Below are 20,572 nucleotides of genomic sequence, written 5' to 3'. Positions count from 1 at the left end.
CGGGTGTGGCGCGGGAGGTGGGAAACTGACGCAGGGTGCAGAATACGCCCCCCTGCCAACGCAGGAACCAGCTCCCGCTCACAACTCCTCTCCTCTGGTTGGAAGAGAGGCTTTAACAGCCATCTGTCATTGATGCTTTAGTCGAGATTCCCACATTGTGGGACGTCGGACTAGATGACTCTTGGATCCCTTCCAGCTCTAATATTTTATGATTCTACATTGAAGGCATGTTTGAAGCACCTTCTTTATCTCAAAGAATTCTGGGTACTGTAGGTTACCGAGAACCAATGAGGGGTGAGCTACAGTGCCCAGGATTGTTTGAGGGGAAAAATGTGTTCCAAATGCACTTTAAAGGTGTAGCGTGTACATAGCCAAACTTAGCAAGAATGCTATTTACAACTGATTTTTCTAGAGCCTGGGAGTTTTCAGAAGCTTCTGAATGAATGTCATTATATTTTCCTTTACTGTTGCACTCATCTCCCTCCCTCTCTCCTGCCTCCTCCCGATACTTCATTGTTTGCTTCAGAAATGTCTTCTGAGTTTTGACTCACAAGAGCTTTGGCTAAGCACTGAGCTAATATTGACTAATATTTCAAAATAAATTGCTCCTTCGAGTGAGGTCACAACAGAACCAATGCCTGTTAGGTGTGACGGTACCACTCACTTCTGCGTTGTTTTTATGAACCTACAATTCCCCCCCCCCCTGCACAAATTATATCCAGAGCTCTCTTGTGAGGTTAAGATTTCCATTGCTGTCTAATAGACATTATCTGCTTCTACTTAAACTTATATCCTGCAGCTGAGATGCAAAGAATTGTGCCTCAAGCTCTTTTGAGTCAATGGGCTTTAGGTGAGAATCCCATATTTAGTTGAAAGTAAGCAGCCCTCATTTAATTCAGCAGGACTTACTTGTGAGTAAGTATCCCTAGGATAGTGCTGATGGACTTCCCCAAATAGTATCCTGTATGCCTCATGAGATAATGCTTTGGGAATTGAGGGGAAGGAGATATTGAAAGCAGTGGTGTAGCATGGGTTGCCAGTGCCCAGGGCCACATGGAGGGTGGTGGTGGGAGGGAGGGAAATGAATGGAGAACAAATGTGCTTTCAACTGCCCAACAGCATCTGCGTCACCCAGGAGATCGCAGCCACAGAGATAAGAAAAAAAGAGTCATTCGTTGTCTGGAGAGGTCTCTTTCTGGTTCACATGGAGAAGCCGTTTTCAACGGAGCCCAGGCACGGAAGCACACAGCTGTATTGAGGCAGCACCAGGTGTTGAAATGTTGTGTCCCTAACAATTTTGCACCCCGGGCAACCACCCCTGTGCCCCCCTGCTATGCCACTGATTCAAAGCAGTTTTTGTATCTAGTATGGGGGCCACAGCAGCCAAGGTTTAGACACAGCGGCTATGCTATTTATTACTGTCTGTATGGGGGGGGGGGAGATCTAGCTACTCACAAGCACTTGTGCTAAGATTGATAAAACAGAGGTAACAAATCCATAGCCACCTAGAACAACTTTGCTCTTGCTGCAAAATCTTTGAAATAATGCAGGGAGCAATGCAAGCTCTTAAGGGCGCCATGGCAGTCTGCCTTTGAAGTATGTAGGCTTCTTGCAGCCAGCGCTGTACAAGTTGCAGATGGCACTTGTTTTCTACTGTTGGAATCTGGAAGGTGCTATGAAATGATTTTGATGTAAGGCCTATTTCCTGTGACTTTATGGGGATGAATGAATGAATGAATTTATTAATACGGTCACAGACCAGCGTCAACACACACAATATCACAGATCATAAAAAATATCAGAAATACAAAGGACAATATGAGTATAACAAGGATTTAAATATAAAAATTAAAATTAAATATTAGCGTGCTCCCTGTACTTAACATTTGGGGGTTTGGTCATTATGGGATACCACTTGCTTCCTGCGATTGATTGCAGACACACAGAATTTGGCTACATTTAATGTAGTCTTGGGATTCTTATCCTCTAGCAGTTGTTTTAAACTATGGAGTTCCGATTCTTTCCTGGACTTTTGCAAAACAGGTGTAATAAAAGTCAAACGTATATCCTCATAAAGACGACAACGTAATAGTACATGTAGAGCAGTTTCAACTTCCAACGAGCCACAAGGGCAGACCCGTGCTGTATATGGTTTACCCTCAAATCTGCCCTGAGGATACAGCCATTGTGCTGTTACCTTTATGATTTGATTGGGCAGGATTGTCTAGTCCTTTTCAGGGCTGCATTCACCCAGGAGCCAAAATGTAAAAGTGTAGATGCCTAATAGTAGTAGTAGTAGTAGTAGTAGTAGTAGTAGTATTTTTAAATAAAACCCCCCCAGTTTTTATGTGTGCATTTGTGTTTTGGAATCACAAAAGCCCTTTGGCATCATGGAATCACAGCAGAAGAACTACGGGTGTAGTCAGTGTGTATATATGTGTGTGAGAGAGAGAGTGTAAGTGTGTGTGTGTGTGTGTGTGTGTGCGCGCGCGCATACCCTTCCCACCGAGAAAAAGCCCTCTTATCTAATTGTGGTTTTTGTTTGTTTATGTTTTGATGAAGTACAGTGGTACCTCGGGTTAAGAACTTAAAGTAATTCGTTCCAGAGGCCTGTTCTTAACCTGAAACTGTTCTTAACCTGAGGTACCACTTTAGCTAATGGGGCCTCCCACTGCCACTGCACCGCTGCTGTGCAATTTCTGTTCTCATCCTGAAGCAAAGTTCTTAACCTGAGGTACTATTTTTGGGTTAGCGGAGTCTGTAACCTGAAGCGTCTGTAACCTGAGGTACCACTGTAATGATGACCTGGTACATCTCTGAGTACTAGTTGCTAAGAATGGGGAGATTTCTATTGTGCTCAGCTCCTTCTCATGGGCTTCCCATTGGCTGCTGTGAAAACTGAGTGACGGACTAGGTGGGTCTTTTGGCTTGATCTAGCAGGCTCTTATGTCCATTTTCTACTACTGGCTGGTGAGAATAATCATCAGTGCTAGCTGACAGAGATCCTCTGTTAGGAAGCCTACAGGAAAATCAACACTGAGTTTCATCTACCAAAATTCAGCTGCCTTTCTATAATCAAAGCAAGCCATGACTGGTAAGGAAATTGTTTCCTTCCCTGTGTCAAAGGGTTTCTGTTGTGGGTTGAGACACCAGACCAAAAGCCCCTTTATTTTTTCAGTTCTAGTGGCATCGCTGATGCCAAATAGATTGGATGAGACCCGGGGAGCAGGTGAACCCTGCTTCATTTAGAGGTGTGAATATTTTGGGGAAATTTGCTGGATTGCAGGGAGTATTGAGCTATGTCTATTTGTCTGTCTTTGCCAATGCTATTTTTGTTGCACTCAGAAATAATAGACACCCAGGTCAGAACTTTAAAACAAGTGAACAAACACAGGATTCTTTATTGTCATCAATATCTATACAGGCATATATTTAACCAAATGAAGACCCGAAATGGATTAGTTTGATTGGGACATTCTGGAATTCTGGCTAGGATGAAATAATGGATCCACGATAAAACATTGCTGTGCTATGTATCACATTATTTGACTCTGATTAGTGGCTTGTAGAAAATCGGACAACAAATGGCTACGACAGTTCCTAGTGCATAAATATTGAACGTTTATCTGTAATGACTTCTCTTTGCCACTAGGGGCTGCTCTTCCTACATCATGATGAAAACTGACTAGGCATTTTGCATTCTTCACCCATGTTAGTTAATTCCTGCCTTTGTTTACTAATTTGATTTGTACTACTGCTCATTACGGTGTGTGTTTTTTCCTTCTAGCAAATTTGTGTACACAACATTGGCTTTGGACATTTAGAACCACGAGAGAGTTGCTTATAAGAATTAGAAAAATTCTTTTTTCAAGGACCAGCACGATACAGTGGATGGACCCCAAGGTGCTTCCAAACTAGCTGCTTTGGATACCGGCATTATTTTCTGGCTTGGGTTCTCCAGAAAATGCATAAGGTTTTGCAGCCAAAGTGTTACATTTTCCTTGTTAACGTCTTCTCTCTCTCTCTCTCTCTCTCTCTCTCTCTCTCTCTCTCCCCCTTTCTTAAGGACCCAGAATGCTAAGGAGTTTATGGGTAATAAGCAGGTACATACAAGAGCCAGTACTACAAGCCTGAATTAGTTTAAGCATCCCAAGTTGGGAACTTGGTGTGTGCACAGCAGCCACACTGTAGTGAGCCCCCTGCTGCTTTCCCCTTCCCAGTGGACCTGGGATAGCTCAGTTGGTAGAGCACAGGACTCTTAATCTCAAGGTTGTGGGTTCGAGCCCCACGTTGGGCAAAAGATTCCTGCATTGCAGGGGGTTGGACTAGACGACCCTCGTGGTCCCTTCCAACTCTATAATTCTATGACTCTCAGTAAGTGGCAGCTATGTGCAGTACTGGGACGCCAGGTGAGCAGCACCCCACTACCTGCGTTTCCCTGCTGGTCACTACTGTTGCCAGCAGCACGGCCAACCATCAGGGGTGATGGGAGACGCAGGCAAAGAACATCTGGAGGGCACAATGTTGGCTTGCCCTGACTTAATACATAGCAGGCAGTCTATTTTTCCTTCATTACTTAATTGGGTGGGGAAGCCTAATTTTCACTGTCAAGGCAACATGCAGGAAAGGAAGGTTTTCCGTTCCTGTGCTGGACTGGAAAATTCAGAAATGTTTTCACTATCCTGGTGCCCTTCAGATGTTTGTTTGTTTGTTTGTTTAACAGGTAAATTATAAAATATGCCCTTAAAATTACTGATGCAACCAGATACTGAAAAAAACAAAAAACCAGCCTAACATTTAAAAAATAATAATAAATGAGCAGTTTTTCAAAGATATACATTAGAAAATAAAATCACATGTTAAAATACATGCTAAATTTACAATTCTGGATAGGCTCACTTGAGCAAACAAAAGAAAGTGTTTAGCAGGCACTGAAAGCAGTGTGGTGAAAATGTTTGCCTAAGATCAACAGGCAGGGAGTTCCAACGCATAGGAGCCACCACACTGCAGGATCAACTCCTTGCAGGTGCAGAATGAACAATATGCGACACTTGCGCTCTCTGGACATGGCTGTGTGGGTAGGATTGGAACCACCATAACACAGCGCTCATGCTGGCCGGGGCTGGTGGAAGTTCAAAATACCTGGAGGGCACAAGGTCAGTTGAGGCTGCTTTTTTTGGGGGGGGGGAATTGCTTTTGGTACCTAAGTCTTGTGGGGAGGGGCGATCTCCATTCTAATCTTAGTAGGTCTGTGCATTAAGGGAGAAGCTACCCCTTGCCACACACTGCCTTTAGAGGGCTCTCCCACACCTCTAACTAGTTAAGGAAAAACAAGATACATAGCTGTCTGCTATGTAATTTGACTGCATGTTACATTTGGGCCTGAAATTCTTGAATGTGAGACCTTCTGTATGCAGATCAGGTACCCTATGAAGCTATGGCTTCGCCAGGGTCACTTGGGCAACACGCAGATACCACAGTCTGCTTTGCAGTGTCATTTCACTGCCCTGCTATCGTTACAAAATGCTGCAAATGATTGGAAATAATAGGCTACCTGTATATACAGTGGAGGATAATGTGTTTGAGGATGGTTTTACAAAGCATGAACGTCCTCAGAGGGAGACAAGGTTTCTCATCTAATTTTCCTCAGGAGAGCCAGAGGCAAAAATTCTAGATTTGGAATGGATCGCTGTTAAGGTACGGTGGCCTGAGTACATGGAATAATGTGGGTTTGGGATAAACAAAGGACTCGTTTTCAAAGGAGTGTGCGTCTATGTGTGGTAAGTACACACACCAGTGATCCTCACAAAGAAGACTAGGGTAATCTAATGAGCCATGTGAGAATGATAATTTTTCACTCTATAAGTAACCCCAGTAATAGGAGAACAAATGTATTAATGGACATTCGATGTTTTGAGGAGCTAGCATTGCCATGTGGCATATTTGAACATACATTTCAATAAATTACTCTATCCCCGTGTTGTTTCCTTCTGACAGAACTGGCAGCTTTATCAGGGTCTGAAAGCAGGATTTCTACAAATCCTCATTTTGCTGTACGTTGAAAGTCCTAAAGATTAGTTTAGGGTACAAAGGATGATCAAGTCTAATTCGGAAACCAGGCTGCGATCTCTTCTCGGTATCGCTTTAACCATTCAATGTTGCCCTTCACCGTTTCAATACTCTGAGTCCTGGAAGATGCTCCAGCTCCAGCATTAGGATATTTCTCATAGAAGTTTTCCATCTTAAGAAAAAAAAAACAACAACAACCATGTGCATTCATTTGCATGATAAAACTGGTTTGCTAGAAGATGAATAATTGTCTAACTTATCTCGGGTCTGCAAATCAGATACATGTGAATATACAGCTGCCCTGTGCAATTTGAAACTGGGCTTTGCAACCATTGGCTTGGGTGATATGCATCTGAGCCACAGAATGAATGACAGAAGGACGTGGCTACACCTGCAGTGTGGATCAGAGCTGTGGATCATCTCATCTCATTTTATCATGTTGTAACCCTCTTCCTGCCGCTGTATCTGGGGACAAATGACGCATTCCAAGGTGTTCAGTGACTGATTTGGAACTTCCTACTACAGTGGACGCTTGGGTTGCGAACATGATCTGTGTGGGAGGCACGTTCGCAACCCGCAGCGCCGCACCTGAACACGCACGGGTTGCGATTCGGTGCTTCTGCACATGTGCAAAGCATGATTTAGTGCTTCTGCGCATGTGTGAGCAGCGAAACCCGGAAGTAACCCGTTCCGGTACTTCCAGGTTTCGGCACGTCCGTAACCCAAAAACGCGCAACCTGACACATCTGTAACCCGAGGTATGACTGTATTTTCTTTCTTGAAACAAACAAGCAAACACACACTGATATGGGAGTCTCCAGTTGAGACAGGAGCTGCAGCATGAAGCAGAGGGGGGGGGAGGGGACTGTTATAACCTTTTCTTCCAATGCAACAGCCACAATCTAAATTGCTCCTTCCCCAAATATGCTAATAACAGCTTCAGGAGGGAATATAAATGGAAGAATTGGCACAAGGGCAAAGGATTAGATCTGCTACTCCTGCCTTGGCCCTGATCCAAACCAGCTGATTTTAAAGAATGGCACTCCTGGCCTAAATGAGCTGACCTGTTCAGGGGCATCATGCTAAACCATGGCTTGGTACTACATGAATGAGCCTGCTCAGGCTTATGTGCTTCTCCTCCCCTCTCTTCTTTCAGCTTGTCCATGAGGAGAAACATTTGCTTCCTGTTTAAAACTAGCCGAAGTTCATAATTAAATCTGAACCGGTAGAAACTCTGGTTAGTTTAAACTCCGATTTTGTTTTAGAAAGCCAGGGTGAAGCTGTGGTTTATGGGTCATGGCTTGTTAGCAAACCATAGTTCAAACTCGCCAGAGTTCCCTGCTGCTCGAGCATAACCATGAGCTCCAGTTTGTTTATAACAAGGAGATGCTTTCAGCCTCCCTCTCACGGTTGTGCCACAGGCGGAGAGTGTATGCATGTCACTTCTGTTCATGCCTGTGGCATTAAACTATGCTTTAGTGTATCAGTGAAAAGAGAGCTAGTACTGTATAGACTGTTGTTCTGCTGGTCTATGTAATCAAGAGTAAAGAGAAAGTGCAGAGTTATGCCCTAATTCAAGGATAGCCACTGTAATGCCCTCCAGATGGGACTATAGCTCTCATCATCTCAGACTATTGGCTATGCCGAATGATGCTGATGGGGCCCAAAAACATCCAGAGGCTACCATGTTAGTTGGTCTTGCAATCAGAGATTTCTGTGTGAATGCTGGTTTTTTTTTTTTTTTTTTGGAAGCAGCTCTTATCTTTCTGGCCTAGATGGCAGACGGATCTTTTTGAAACAACCAAATCAGTGAGGCTCCAGATGTAATCCTACCAATTTAGTATATATGTGCCTCAAGAATGACCCCATTAATGTGGATGGTCTAAAGATTTTCCAAAGTCTTATTACTTGTCAGAAATGTTCAAATGAATTGGTTTCACTAAACAGAGGTTAGCTATTGTGTTCCTCATGTCTGTGAAAGGCACTTTAGTTTTGCCCAGGCAGCCTTTAAGTGATTTATGATTGCAATATAGATCTATCACAATATACACAGACATCCTGAAGCATTATGGCATTCTGGTTTAACATTGAGGTAGCCAATGTGATGCCTGCCAGATATTGTTGGACTCCCAACAGCCCCATCCAGTGTAACTAATGGTCCGGGATGATGGACATTGTAATCCATTGACCGTTGGGAAGGTTCCACATTGACTATCATCATTTTAGCTAGAAAGCTGGAAGGTCAGACTGCTCCCTTACCTGCCAAAGCTGAAGGTCTGTGTTGAAGGTTTCTGTTATTCTTGACACTAGGCGACCAAGGTTTCTGTCATTGAGAGTGTATCTGAAAAGATAACAGAAGTCTGTTATAGATGCATCTAGATAAAGCTGGCATGAGGTTCTGGTGACCCTCTGAATGTTGTTGCTTTACACCTCTTATCCCCCTCGATCATTGTCCTTGTTGGTTGGGAGCTGGGATGCAACAATATATGGAAGGCCGCATGTTTTGAATTTCTGGCACAAAGTATATCAGCTTTAATTTTTAAAGCTGCATGGAACAGTGCATGGAAAGGGAACAATAAATAATTTCAGTGCTCTGCTTTCTGAAATATTTCATTTCCAGCTGTTATTCTCATTGGCATCCAGCCCTTTCCCTAAGATAGGCATATAAGGAAGTTATCCTATTGTTTCTTCACAAAAACCCACCTAATGTCTTTAGAGTGGTAGCTATGTGCAGAGTGTAGCCTAATGCCTTTAGAGTGGTAGATCTTAAAAGTGTCATTATAAACCACATCTCTTGCTTAATAATAATAATGGCAGGCGTGTGTTGAGGGGTGGGGAGGTAAATTTTATTAGGATCAGAACACATTGCCTTGTGGAACTCTTAACAGCTAAGGTTGCAATCCTATGCACACATATACGGTCCCATTGGATTCAGCAGGGCTTATTTCTGAGTAGCCAGGTATAGCATCACACTGTAAGAGATTGTGGCATACATGTTTCTGGAGCCCCTTTTGTGGTGTACAAAGTATTGTTCTTTGTTGGCAGATACATTTCTCGAATTCAAGAAAAGAGAGCAAAGGCTCCCGAGATTATGGAAGTTTTGTGCATCTTCTCACATTTTTGACCTAGGACAATTTCCACTTGGATATTAGAAGTTATTGCTAAGGCTCTGTACCTTTTATGAAACCAAGTCAGTTTAGGCATTTTAGAAAGATTTGCCCTACAAAACCATTCAGTGCCAGTCAGGTTTGGCACCAGCACCTAGCATCCTTGGGCAGCAGCCAGGGCTTCACCACTGCTAATGCCTGCCCTGGCAAGCAGCCATTTAAATTTCCCATAATGCCCTTACTGTAGTGTTGCTCCTGCCCATTAGAGGAAAGTTCATGGAGGGTGAGGTGATCAGTGGCTGCTAGGCACCGTGGCTGTGTTTTACCTCCACAGTTATTACATTTATATACCAACTTTCCCCCAAGGAGCTCAAGGTTGGTTTGCTGGAATTCAGCAACATCTGAAGAGCACGGTGTTGGCTATTTATGCTATTTCAATATATTTTGCAGTACAGATTGTAGAATTGGATGTTGTTGAACTACAACTCCCATCACCCTTGGCCACTGCCCATGTGGGCTGAGGATGATGGGAGTTGGAGTCCAACAGCATCTGGAAGACTACAGGTTCTCCAACCCTGCTCCAAAACATGTTCTACAGCTTCCATAGCAGAAGCATCAGTGATTCAGGAACCTGGAGACAGTGTGAGGAGTAGGAATGGAAAGCTATTCTGCTTGTACCCCTAGGATCTGGGTCTCCATTGCATGACCAGTTTGTTCCATCTGCTGTTCCAGTATGGCCTTTATCGGGCCCTAGACTCTGATGCATATGCTCAGAGGCTCCCTTAATTCAATTTGGCAGATTTAGGGAAGAGCAACTTGTTTGGTTGCACTGGGCATGGAGCTTTGGGGGCACCACAGGGGACGCCACAACTATGATTTAGAACGGAGTGTGAGAGATGGGGAGGATGTGGCAGATTTTGGCATTGCACAGGGTGCTACTGAAATTTGAGACCCCCAAGGTCCGCCACTGGCAGCTTCATCCCAACATGGGTTTTGCTCTTTAGGCATGCCGTGTCGGTGATATTGCAGATTCTGGGGCATGGCTCTTGGATCAGGCAACAAAAATGTCTTGGGAAGGTCCTGCATAAACACTATTCCTAGATTTATTGTGCAGATGTCATTATTGTTAGGGTGTGTTTGATTTCACAAGAAGGGAGAGCAAGGCTGCACTTTTCTAGCTTCAGTGGCAAGTGGATATGGTAAAATGGAAGCCATTGCACATATATATTTCCCCCACTCCCAGTGCAGAAAACCAACAACCCCTCAACCATACTAAAAGAGAGAGTAAACTGCATTGAGAGGCTATGCACTTACCTGCTAACCAAATATTCCCAGTTGAGACGTACCCAGTCCCAAGCCATTGTTTTGCCGTAGCTGTTATAGGAGATGTATCTCAAGACAGTGAACACGTCTTGACTTTTAATGAGATTTGGATCCGTGAGGTTCTTTAAAAATCTAGGAGCAATCAGATATGAAGCAATTACACATGATGATTAGTATCTCATTAGGACTGCATGGGAAATGAGCTGTAAACTGCGCCTTGAGATATGCTTCCGCCAAGATGAATTCGTAAGAAAAACACAAGTTCTTTTTTAAAGGCGAGGAGGAAGAAAAGGAGCCTGTTCTCACAGTTTGTGTTTACAAAGCCAGAATGCCCAATAAACGATCTAGAGCAGAGTAACGGGCATGGTGAATGGCAGGCAGTGGACTAAATAGACTTTGATGTTGCACAAAGTCTGTGGCCACATTCATGCCATACATTGAAAACACTGTGATACACTTTAAATGGTTATGGCTCCCCCGCCTGAAAGCTGGGCAGTTTTTTTAAGGGTGTTGTTAGGAAGGCCTGTTCCACTCAAAAGACCTACAATTACCAGAATTCTTTGTAAAGAGGGATTGATTGTTAAACCACTCGGAGATTTGTAGCTCAAAGCGGAATAGGGACCTCCTAAAAACTCTAAATTTTTATTTGCCCAGGTCTTTTAGTTTTGTAATGATATTTATGCTGGGCTTAAAAGAAAATGCTACTTGATTCAATTTACTACTTTAAAAATTATATCGTATGTTTTTATATTGTATGTTGCTCCAGGAGCTAACACTGAAGAGCACCTAATAAAAGCTTTTATATGGGAAACAAGTAAGATCCCAAACAAACCTGTCCAACAGGGTGACGTTTTTCACTGATGCCAGGCCATATAACAACTTCTCCTTTTCTTGAGCTAATGTTGTATTTTGGTACTTCTGAAACATATAATTCCAGGCGTCCTCATTGCCAGAGTTCTGCATCCCATAGCGATAGACCAAGAGGCGGAGGTTTACATCTGGGCTAACATTTAAGAAAACAATACTATTAGGGGAGGTGGAACAGCTTTCAGCTTACTCTGCATGTGAGTGTTATGTACTTCTTTGAATGAAGTTCATACATAGATAGAAAAATATTCACCTTGTTGTTCCTTGTTGCCAGTCATTAAATAGGTTAGATGCATTGTTCAAAGTCTCTTGGTCACCCATGCTGCATGCAAACTCTAAAACTGTCACACGGAGGAGACTGGGGAGTAAAGGAGAAATAAAGTCTGCTTTACTCGTTTTGAATATGATCTATTAAGTAATGTAAAATAGCAGTACAAGTAGATCTGTGCATCCAATAGGATTTGGAGCTTAGGTTTCTCAAACAGCTGCTCTGTATACCACATATATGAAAGTGAAGGGACTTGGAAAAACAGGCATCTGTTACTAAAGGGGGAAGGGGATATAAAAAACTCTCAATGGGCATGCCAAAGCTTTCATGTATACTTAAAATACCTATTTGTATCCTGGCTTTTTGCCTATATATGCATTCTATACCGTGATTACACTATACAAGATGAAATTCCTAGAAGTCTACATACCCTTTTGGGAACATACAAGTGGCCTCCTGAAAAGGAGCATCAGAAAGTTGGAAGATTTTAGCATTTGTTAAAGAGTTTTAGTATTAAAAAGATGATCATTTGCTTAGCACTGACTGCCTGTGTAATGCAAATGAGTTTGGCTGCTTCCAATTGCGTAGGCAGAATGTTCACATCCAATTACTATGCACAGGGCTCCCAACATTTATCTGCGACTTCTGTTCTTCAAACAGAGAAGGGACCAATGGACTTGAGAGAAATGGGAGACATAAGGCACACTTGAAATACAGAAATACAAAGGAATTCTCAAAGAACAAGCCTGAAACAAACGATTTACCTATTGATGTGGACTCCATCGTTACCCCATCCCAGTTGACTTGCAATGGGTCTAACCAGCTCACGAAAATATGCCTGGAAAACAGACATAGCAGCAATGACCACTGGATGCTTCGGGCAACAACATTATCATGGATTCACTACTATTTGTTTTATACATTTGAAGAACAAAGGAGCAAACATGTTCTCAGATAAATTGCTTGGGAACAAGCCAGGCACGCCACACGGCATTTGCAAGGCCCTGGCTGTAGGTTGTAGAGCTCTGTCCCCAGGTAAACTCACTGAAACGGGTGGGACTGAGTGGGAACAGACTACAATTCTATGATTCAGCGGCTTGAATCCCTGGTCTCTCCACTACAATTTGAAAAAACCAAAAGGAATGCTTATTACGAAGAGCAACGTAATAGTGAAAAGAGAATTGACATGAGGTGTTACTTTTTTGTGGACTAATTGGTGAGCACAACTTAAAGCCTTTGCATTCATTAGATCCTTGTTAGCGGGTGGAATTTCACTCAGATGGGTGTGGGCGAGGCTATAGCCCAATGAGCAAGCTATTCTTCATCCCACTGTCATTGTGTCTGGCCAAACAGTCTCCCCACCACATGCATTCCAGCTTCACCCATTGTTATCACAAAAGTCTGCATTCTGTTGTGTCAACAGAACCTGTTCCAGAGAAGTATTGCCTGTGTCGTCCTATCCTTGAGGACTGCTGGTAAGGATTCTCTCTTACATCACTGCTCATTAAGAGACATTCAAATGATTTGATAGGCTCTGCATTTATCAGAGTGGCCCCATCTGCCAGTTATGACAGATGGACAAATACAGGACCACAAAACTAAATCCCCTTGCAGTGCAAAACATTATGCTGGCATGTGCATTTAAGCCAGCACAGAAGTACTGTTGCGCCAGAAGACTGCTGGGTCAGCGCAACCCCTATGCCAGCAGATCACTGCCAGCACAAGGAGAGCAGGTGGGTAGAGATCAGTAGTGGATGGCGTTGTAGGATGGCGGTGCTCAACTGAGCTCCAAAATGCTGAGATGCTGCTGATTACTGGGAGAGAGATGGAGATAGGCATGACAGCAGGGAGATCTGCCTGATGCCACCTGGCATTCCTGCCAGTGTATCAGCACCTGCCAACCGCTCTGCTGGCTTGCCCTTCCCTCTCTACTTCCTATTAAGCAGCAGTAGCTCAGCTGTCAGGAGGTCAGGTGAGCACCACAATGTCGTCAACTACTGGTAGAAATGGAGAAGTTATAGAAGAATCACATGCTGGCCCAGAGGTCTGTCCTATCTGAAGGCTCCTGTTTCTGTGCTTCTCAAGATTTTAGTCTGTTTTTGTTTTGATGTTGGCTTTTGACGAATTGCTTTTTGCTTTTCATGAATTATGCCACTTCGAGGGTCCTTTTTTTGGATGGAAAAGTGGCTTATACATAAATCAAGACTGCAACAGAAATAAAAATACACAAATAACATTGTGCCCGCAGATGGGAGCACCCTGTTTACAGTTGCTCTTGAAATCCTGCCCAAATAATGTTGCCAATGCACTTTTCCACTGAACCCTGACAACCATAGTTCCTTGAGGGTATTAGGATTACTCAGCACTAGTACCAAGCCACAGTTCCAAGAATCTTCTGGTGGAAACCATGATTGTTAAACCTATGTAAATCCACAATTATTTTATAGTGTAAATAGGCCCAATGTAGTCCCCAAATCACATATGCTAATGTTGAACTCCAAATGCTGATCTACACAGGCTTGGGAAAACACCAATGTTTTCAGAGGTATAAGGGGGGAAATCACATACCAATGAGGCCTGAGCACACTGAATGTCTGTTGCGGAAAGGAATGGAAAACCAGGGGGATGGGATGTAGAGGACCCCATGGCTGGTTAGCTGGCTGACATGGGCCTTTTCTGTGGTAGCTTCCCATTTGTGGAATGCTCTCCCCAGAGAGGCTTGCCTGACACCTTCATTGCATCTCTTTAGGCACCAGGCACAAACATTCCTTTTCTCCCAGGCCTTTAGCTAATTAAACAATCTATGGCCTTTTACATTTTGTGGGGATTCCTTTTTCTTTCATAGTATGTTATGTATTTTTGTGTTTTTATGTTGTAAACTGCCCCATGATCCTCAGATGAAGAGTGGTGTAGGAAACAGACAAACCAACAAACCAACTCTGACCATTAACAGTTCACATTGCAACATTCTGTTCCAGGTCTAGAAGATTCAGAAATGTATTAATACTTACCAGGGTCAGCCTTGGAAGAACATTAAATCTACAACCTTCAAGGGCAACCTTGACATTTGCTTAATTACACATAGAAAGCAGCTACATATTTTGTTTGTCCTTAAATAATTACAGGCATCCTGGGAGGCACATGGAGGAAAGACTTTTCTCTTTGCTCCCCTGGCTCCTAAGAACCAAAATGGAGAACTCCTCCACTTGTAGCTAGGAGGAGAAAGTGAAAGCCAGGGTTACAGCCTTCTTTTCTTTAAAAATAATAATATGTAGTTTTATTGTTGGCATATAGTTCTTTACTTCATTAGAACCTTACCTGAAATTTGGGATAGAGTGTATTATCATCTGCAAGCATATCTCTAAGATAGGATACAGCTACTACGGCTCTTTGCCATGGTATATATTCTTCCTCATTTTTTAGATAACGTGTTAAGTTCAAGGCATAACTGTAATTCAGAAGTCCAGCCCTGAGAAATGAATAAAAAATGAGAAGTTTCAACAACTGCTTTATTGTATAACTTCTAGATAAGCATCTGATTTAGTACTGCTTATAGTTGCAGCTGTATTCCCCTCCTCCAACAGGTGGCACCAGAGGGCGGCAGTGCCAACCCTCCCATTGCTGAACTCCTTTGATTACCATATATTGTTATTTTTATTTTTCTTAACATGTGGGATACAACTTGCCCACCAAGAAATATACTTTGCCCCTTCTGGGCCTACCCCCTCTATATATATTGTATTTACATGCTAAACTTAGCACCATTCTGAACAGAAGTGTTTAGAATCAAACAAAGGTACTAATTTGCCACAGGCTGTCACAGTCTTTGAGCAACTCATTTGTGGATGGAAAAAGCAGGGTATGCATTTTAAAAGCAATTAATAATGAACAATATGTGAAAGTGACCTGAAAAGCTTGTGAGGTGGGTGGGGGGTGGGAAAGGCCTTTAAACAAATTCTGGGGATCTCCAAATTCCTGTGCTTTACAGGGTTAAACTGCATAGGGACAAGGATGGATAAATTCTTACTCCCAGTGAAACTCTGCCTATGTCAACTGCGGAGAAAATTTAAGGCATGTATATTTTAGGCAATGTATCAAAATCTTTCAGTCTCCCAAATACCACAAAGAGGAAGTAAGGCAGACTTTAACTGTCTTAATTCCTCATTCATATGGCATTTTCAGCTTGGACATTTTCAGGCACTCATGAGAATTCAGTTTATGTTGACTGGCTTTAAGATTAAATTGAGGCACATCAAAAACAAGCAACAGATCAGCACTGTGTCTGTTGGGGAACTTGTAATAACACAGCGATTGCCCTCAAAGCCTGCTCTGGAGGCATGCCCAGTTTCATGACAGAGCAGACCAGCATATTTTTGGGAGGTGGAAGAGAAATCTATCTTGCATGTAGTATCGGGGGGAGGAAGTAGGACTCCTATGCTGCATCTCCCATCCCTCCCTGAATGAGAAAAGTCAGACGTTCCTACAGCAATAATTCATGGAGGTTTGCATCAATGTAATTTCAGAACGTTTTGTCCTTTAGATGTCACAACAGTAATGCTTGGTGATTACCGTAGTTCATCTCCTCCTGCAATGGCGCTAGATGCTTAAAAGGCTCACTTGTGTGCAGGATTTGGAATGCTGTCAACAAGGATGCAAAAAGGAACCAGGAAAGACATCAAGACCTCTGCTGCCTGTGAGATAAGATATCCCTGAACAGCATCAATTGTGTTTTGTCCCATACCAAAAATTACTTGTGGAAGGGAGTTGGGATGGCAATCAAAAGCCATCAGCATTTTAGTGTGAATTTCTCCTAATAAACATGTGTAATATAGAGTTTTGACTGATGTGCAAGTTGTTTGCAATTTGTTTTATGCACACATAAATACGTGCATTTTTGCAAGCCTTGGTTAGAGAACTGTATTGCAAAATTTGGATAAGCGTGAATTCTGAAGGATAGCAGTGTTTTGGTTCGCACCTGAGAATCTGTCTCTGGGGAATGCTGTTTCTCTCTCTTTTGGGCTGGGGAGGGACAGCCATCTGAGTAGCTCCAAGCAATTTAGGAACAAGACTTTGATTCTGCCTTCATTTTGTTATTCCAGATCCATGCCTAACGGATTTAGCAAGGAGTTTCAAGTTGCCTTTATGTTCTCTTGACTTTCTACAAGATTTCTATGAAGAGTCTCCCCAGTTGTCTACATTTATCCTTTCTGTACACAGTTACTTAGTTCTACTCTTACAAGAGCTCTTCAGCTTCATTCCAAAGCAAAAGCAATTGCCTGTACTGGGTCATAATAGACAGGAAGCTCCTCAAACTTTCATCACAGTGGTGTGCAATTTGATCCTGGGGTACTTCTGGATGGAAGCCCCCACCCCACCCTGCAAGTGTCAGGAGTATTGATTCAATGTGTCTGATATTCACAAGCAAGATAGGAATTGAGATTATCCCCCTTAGATGGGAATCTAGAAAACCAGGGCAGGTGCTACGATTCAAGAGTCTCGTGCAAACATGTTACTTTGTGCAGTCGTCAGGCTCAGGGCTGCAGCTTTAAATCAATTATAAATTAACCTCCTGCCTAGATCCAGTCATATAATAAAACCTGAGGAAAGAAGGCACTTGCCAGAGTTCTAAGAAACCATCATGGCTCTGTGGAGACAATATATCTGCTTCTATTGAAGCTGTGAAGGATCAGTCATCAGTGGTACCCACCATATGCTGCCAGACTCCATCTCTCACCAGTGGTCAGTTACTCCTGACTTTGATTGTGAAATGTAAGAATGCCATGATTCTGCATCAGGGAAAAAAAACCCTATGGTGCTACAGATGTTGCCTCTGATCACTGGCCACTTGGCTGAGGCTGCTGGAAGTTGAAGCCCAACATCTGGAGGGCCACAGGTTCATCTCTCCTGTCCTAAATGCTACTTTGGGGCTAAGTCACTCCCTTCCTAGAACAGGTAAGCATTCAATCACATGAAAGGGGTCCCTCAGCCATGCTGCCTGCTCCCATGCATATCTATTCTGAAGTGAGATCCACGGAAAAATGGGGTTTGCTCCTAAGGAAGTAAGCCTAGGATTGCAGCCTTAAGACAGGGAGGACAAAGGTTACTGCAACAATATACTTATAAAAAACAATTTCTATTTTTTTCTTCAGTTAAATATAATGACGACTAACCAAATTTCAGTGTTGTGTGGTGCAAATAATAAGATGACACGTCTACTTGAGTTCCTTTGATTATGATGCTTACCTGGCCAATGAAAATGCATCCTCCAAAAAGCCAGCGCGATCCGCCAGACTAAATTGCTTATGGGAGAAAAAGGAAATAAGCAGGTGAGCGAAACCAAAGGATGAAATAAAATCATAGCTGTTCAACACCACACTCTTCTGACCATCCCATCATTCCCTCTCCTCTCCCTGTGTGCTATTCTGGGTGTTTCCCCAATGCTCCAGAGTGGATTGGGGGGAAGTGCAGGGGGCACCCAACAGGGAGGGGAGAAAGCATGATTGCAGCAGTGGAAGCTGTTGTGCTGGTTGCTACTAGGGCACTGCATTAGTTGAATCTGGCCCTGAGTGATCATCTATACATCCCATAAAGCAACTGTTCAGCAGACTGACCTTGTGGTTGGCCTCCATAATCCTGGCTAAGTCTTCCCAGGCTTGTGTTTCATAGTTGACCCGATAGAACCCAACATGATCCTGGTTCACTTTCAAGAAAGAATTGGGATCAGGATTGTTGGGTCGTGTAATAGTAATTCCTGTGGTGGTTAAAAACAAACAGTGGTGAAGGACTTCTGAAGTGTGACTAGATGACATATCAACTCTCCAAATTATGTTAGTTTCGAACTGGAACAAGGAAGAACCAAAATTATATGTGATGGCCAAATTAGATGGGTCATTCAAAACATTTTTGCCTTCCTGTACACATTTTTTAAAATGCCGATGTTTATTATTAACGTTGGATGCAACCTTGGCATCATCGGCACCATGCTCTAACCAGGTTCAGTGTGGTGTGAGCAGTGTTAAGCTAAGCACTCTCAAAATCTGCTTCCCAGGGTCTTGCAACTCTTTAATCCTGATTTTGAGGATACTTTAGAGGGAGGGGACAGGAGAATAAAGTTTTATTGTGTGCATCAAAGTCTGTTGGGTGAACTTACATACTCCTCCTTTCAGGTGACTCTCACAATGCTTCTTACAATATAAATATTAAAACAACAAACATTAATGAAACCTATAGAATCGAACAGCCAAGGCTAGCCACGAGTGGTGGTGGTGGAGAGTACTTGAAAACTAGATCTGTTGGTAGGACAAAGATGGACCTAGAGCCAGTTAAAGGAGGAACATCTTGGCTGGACATCCAAGAGCTGGGTCGTTGGGCATGTTCTGCCTTCTCCCACAGGAGAAAGCAGTCCTCTGATAACTGCCAGGTGTGTGGTGCCGACCCTCCTCCCTGATCACTCCTGCTGCCAACATACATTTCAACCAGTCAGTTCCAGTCAATAGTCTGGCTGCCATGTTATGAACCCACCAAAGTTCCCAGGGCAGCTGCACTCAACACAACATATGGTAGTAATCAAGTCTGGATGTTATCAGCAGAATTAGATATCAGTGGCAAGGCTACCTCTCTCCTTAACTTCCCCCAACATTCTTCCTGTTCTAGTACCTCCTGAAGACAATGCAAATCCAACAGTTACACACTGTGTTCAGAAGAAATTTGAGCCAATTTAATTAAAATCACTTTGGAAGGTTCTTTAGCTATGTAACCTTTGCCATCCCAACTTAGAAAGCATTTCACTGTGATAACAGGACTTTAAAAAGAAAAAGAAGAAGAAGAAGCTGAAATGAACTTTACTGAGTTAATGAAATGTAGTTTAATTGGAAATTTTCACATGCAGATAGGACGTTAATTGGAAATATTTATCACCCCCTGATAAATGGGGCAGTGTTTTGTTTTGGTTTTTTGTTAACATTTATTATTGGTTTTAGGGGCCACATGATTCTATTTACTTGGAAGCCAGCTACACCAAGTTAAATAGGGATGTATCTCACTATTGAGTAGTCTACAGACTCACTGAGATCACTGGACTTTGGATTTCAGCTATTTACAAATCTGATTTCTCCCCTGTCTTTTGTCATAGACTTGATTGCAACACTCAGTTATCACTCTTCTGTTGTCACATACTCAGCCACCAAGTCAAAAGCACTTCAGTCTTATGACAATGCCCTTATTATGGTGGCATGCAATGCTCCTGTGTGGGTGAACTGCTGGCAAATAATGATCTGATTGCTCCATTATAAATCTAGAACACATCTTATGTTCAGGAATGCACAACTTTCAGTCAGCTTCCTTGAAACATTCAAACAATTTATTGGCTGTGGTTTAACCCCAAATTTGGCGCTTATCACTTGTCCAGTTAGGGCCAATTTGATGGGATTTGGCCAGAATTATTTTGTGATTCCTTTGCTGTTTCACCTGCCCATAATCCAACATGTTATTATTGGTATTTCAGAGTACCTATGCCCCACTTTTCTACAAAAGTGCACAAGGCAGCTTACACAAAATTAGCACAATAAGAGAAGCACAACCTAAAAAGGAATCAAACAAGCAAACCCAACGGCAGTTAAGAATAAGCAGCAGATTTAAAAGCAGCACGTCACACAAGAAAAGATTGGGAGATGAGTTCGGCAAATCACAACACTATAGTAGGAGCACAGTAAATGTTGCTGGGTTCTACCCAGATCACATATTTACTATGCCAGCTTGTGGAGCACAAAAGACTAATGTTTAACATGAAGCTTGATGTTTGCACACTGCTTAATAAACTTTATTGCATAGACAGCTATTGTCTGCTAATGAGGATTACCTGCTAAATTTGATTTATTGTAGAATATTGTATCCGTGTCAGCTCCCTCATACCATTTCACTGGGATATTCCACCTATAGC

The 20,572-nt window shown here is 42.8% G+C and overlaps 1 protein-coding gene across 1 annotated transcript in view; it reads right to left on the bottom strand.

The window, feature by feature from the left end:
* Positions 1–3,370: 3,370 nt before the first annotated feature.
* The window catches only part of ENPEP (glutamyl aminopeptidase), a 58,082-nt gene continuing 40,880 nt past the window's right edge, over positions 3,371–20,572 (bottom strand). The window contains exons 11-20 of the mRNA XM_083460412.1: positions 20,492–20,565; positions 18,246–18,385; positions 17,878–17,933; positions 14,953–15,103; positions 12,399–12,472; positions 11,620–11,724; positions 11,332–11,502; positions 10,491–10,631; positions 8,329–8,410; positions 3,371–6,241 (exon numbers count right to left, since the gene is read on the bottom strand). Coding sequence (XP_083316538.1) covers positions 6,104–6,241; positions 8,329–8,410; positions 10,491–10,631; positions 11,332–11,502; positions 11,620–11,724; positions 12,399–12,472; positions 14,953–15,103; positions 17,878–17,933; positions 18,246–18,385; positions 20,492–20,565 — 1,132 coding nt within the window. The 3' untranslated portion in view covers positions 3,371–6,103. The remainder of the gene's footprint in view (positions 6,242–8,328; positions 8,411–10,490; positions 10,632–11,331; positions 11,503–11,619; positions 11,725–12,398; positions 12,473–14,952; positions 15,104–17,877; positions 17,934–18,245; positions 18,386–20,491; positions 20,566–20,572) is intronic.

Source organism: Podarcis liolepis (genome assembly GCF_965112155.1).
Source record: "Podarcis liolepis genome assembly, chromosome: 9".
In the NCBI taxonomy this organism is placed as follows: domain Eukaryota; kingdom Metazoa; phylum Chordata; class Lepidosauria; order Squamata; family Lacertidae; genus Podarcis; species Podarcis liolepis.
The sequence above is the reverse complement of the archived record's forward strand: the minus strand, read 5'-3'. Positions and strand labels throughout refer to the sequence as shown.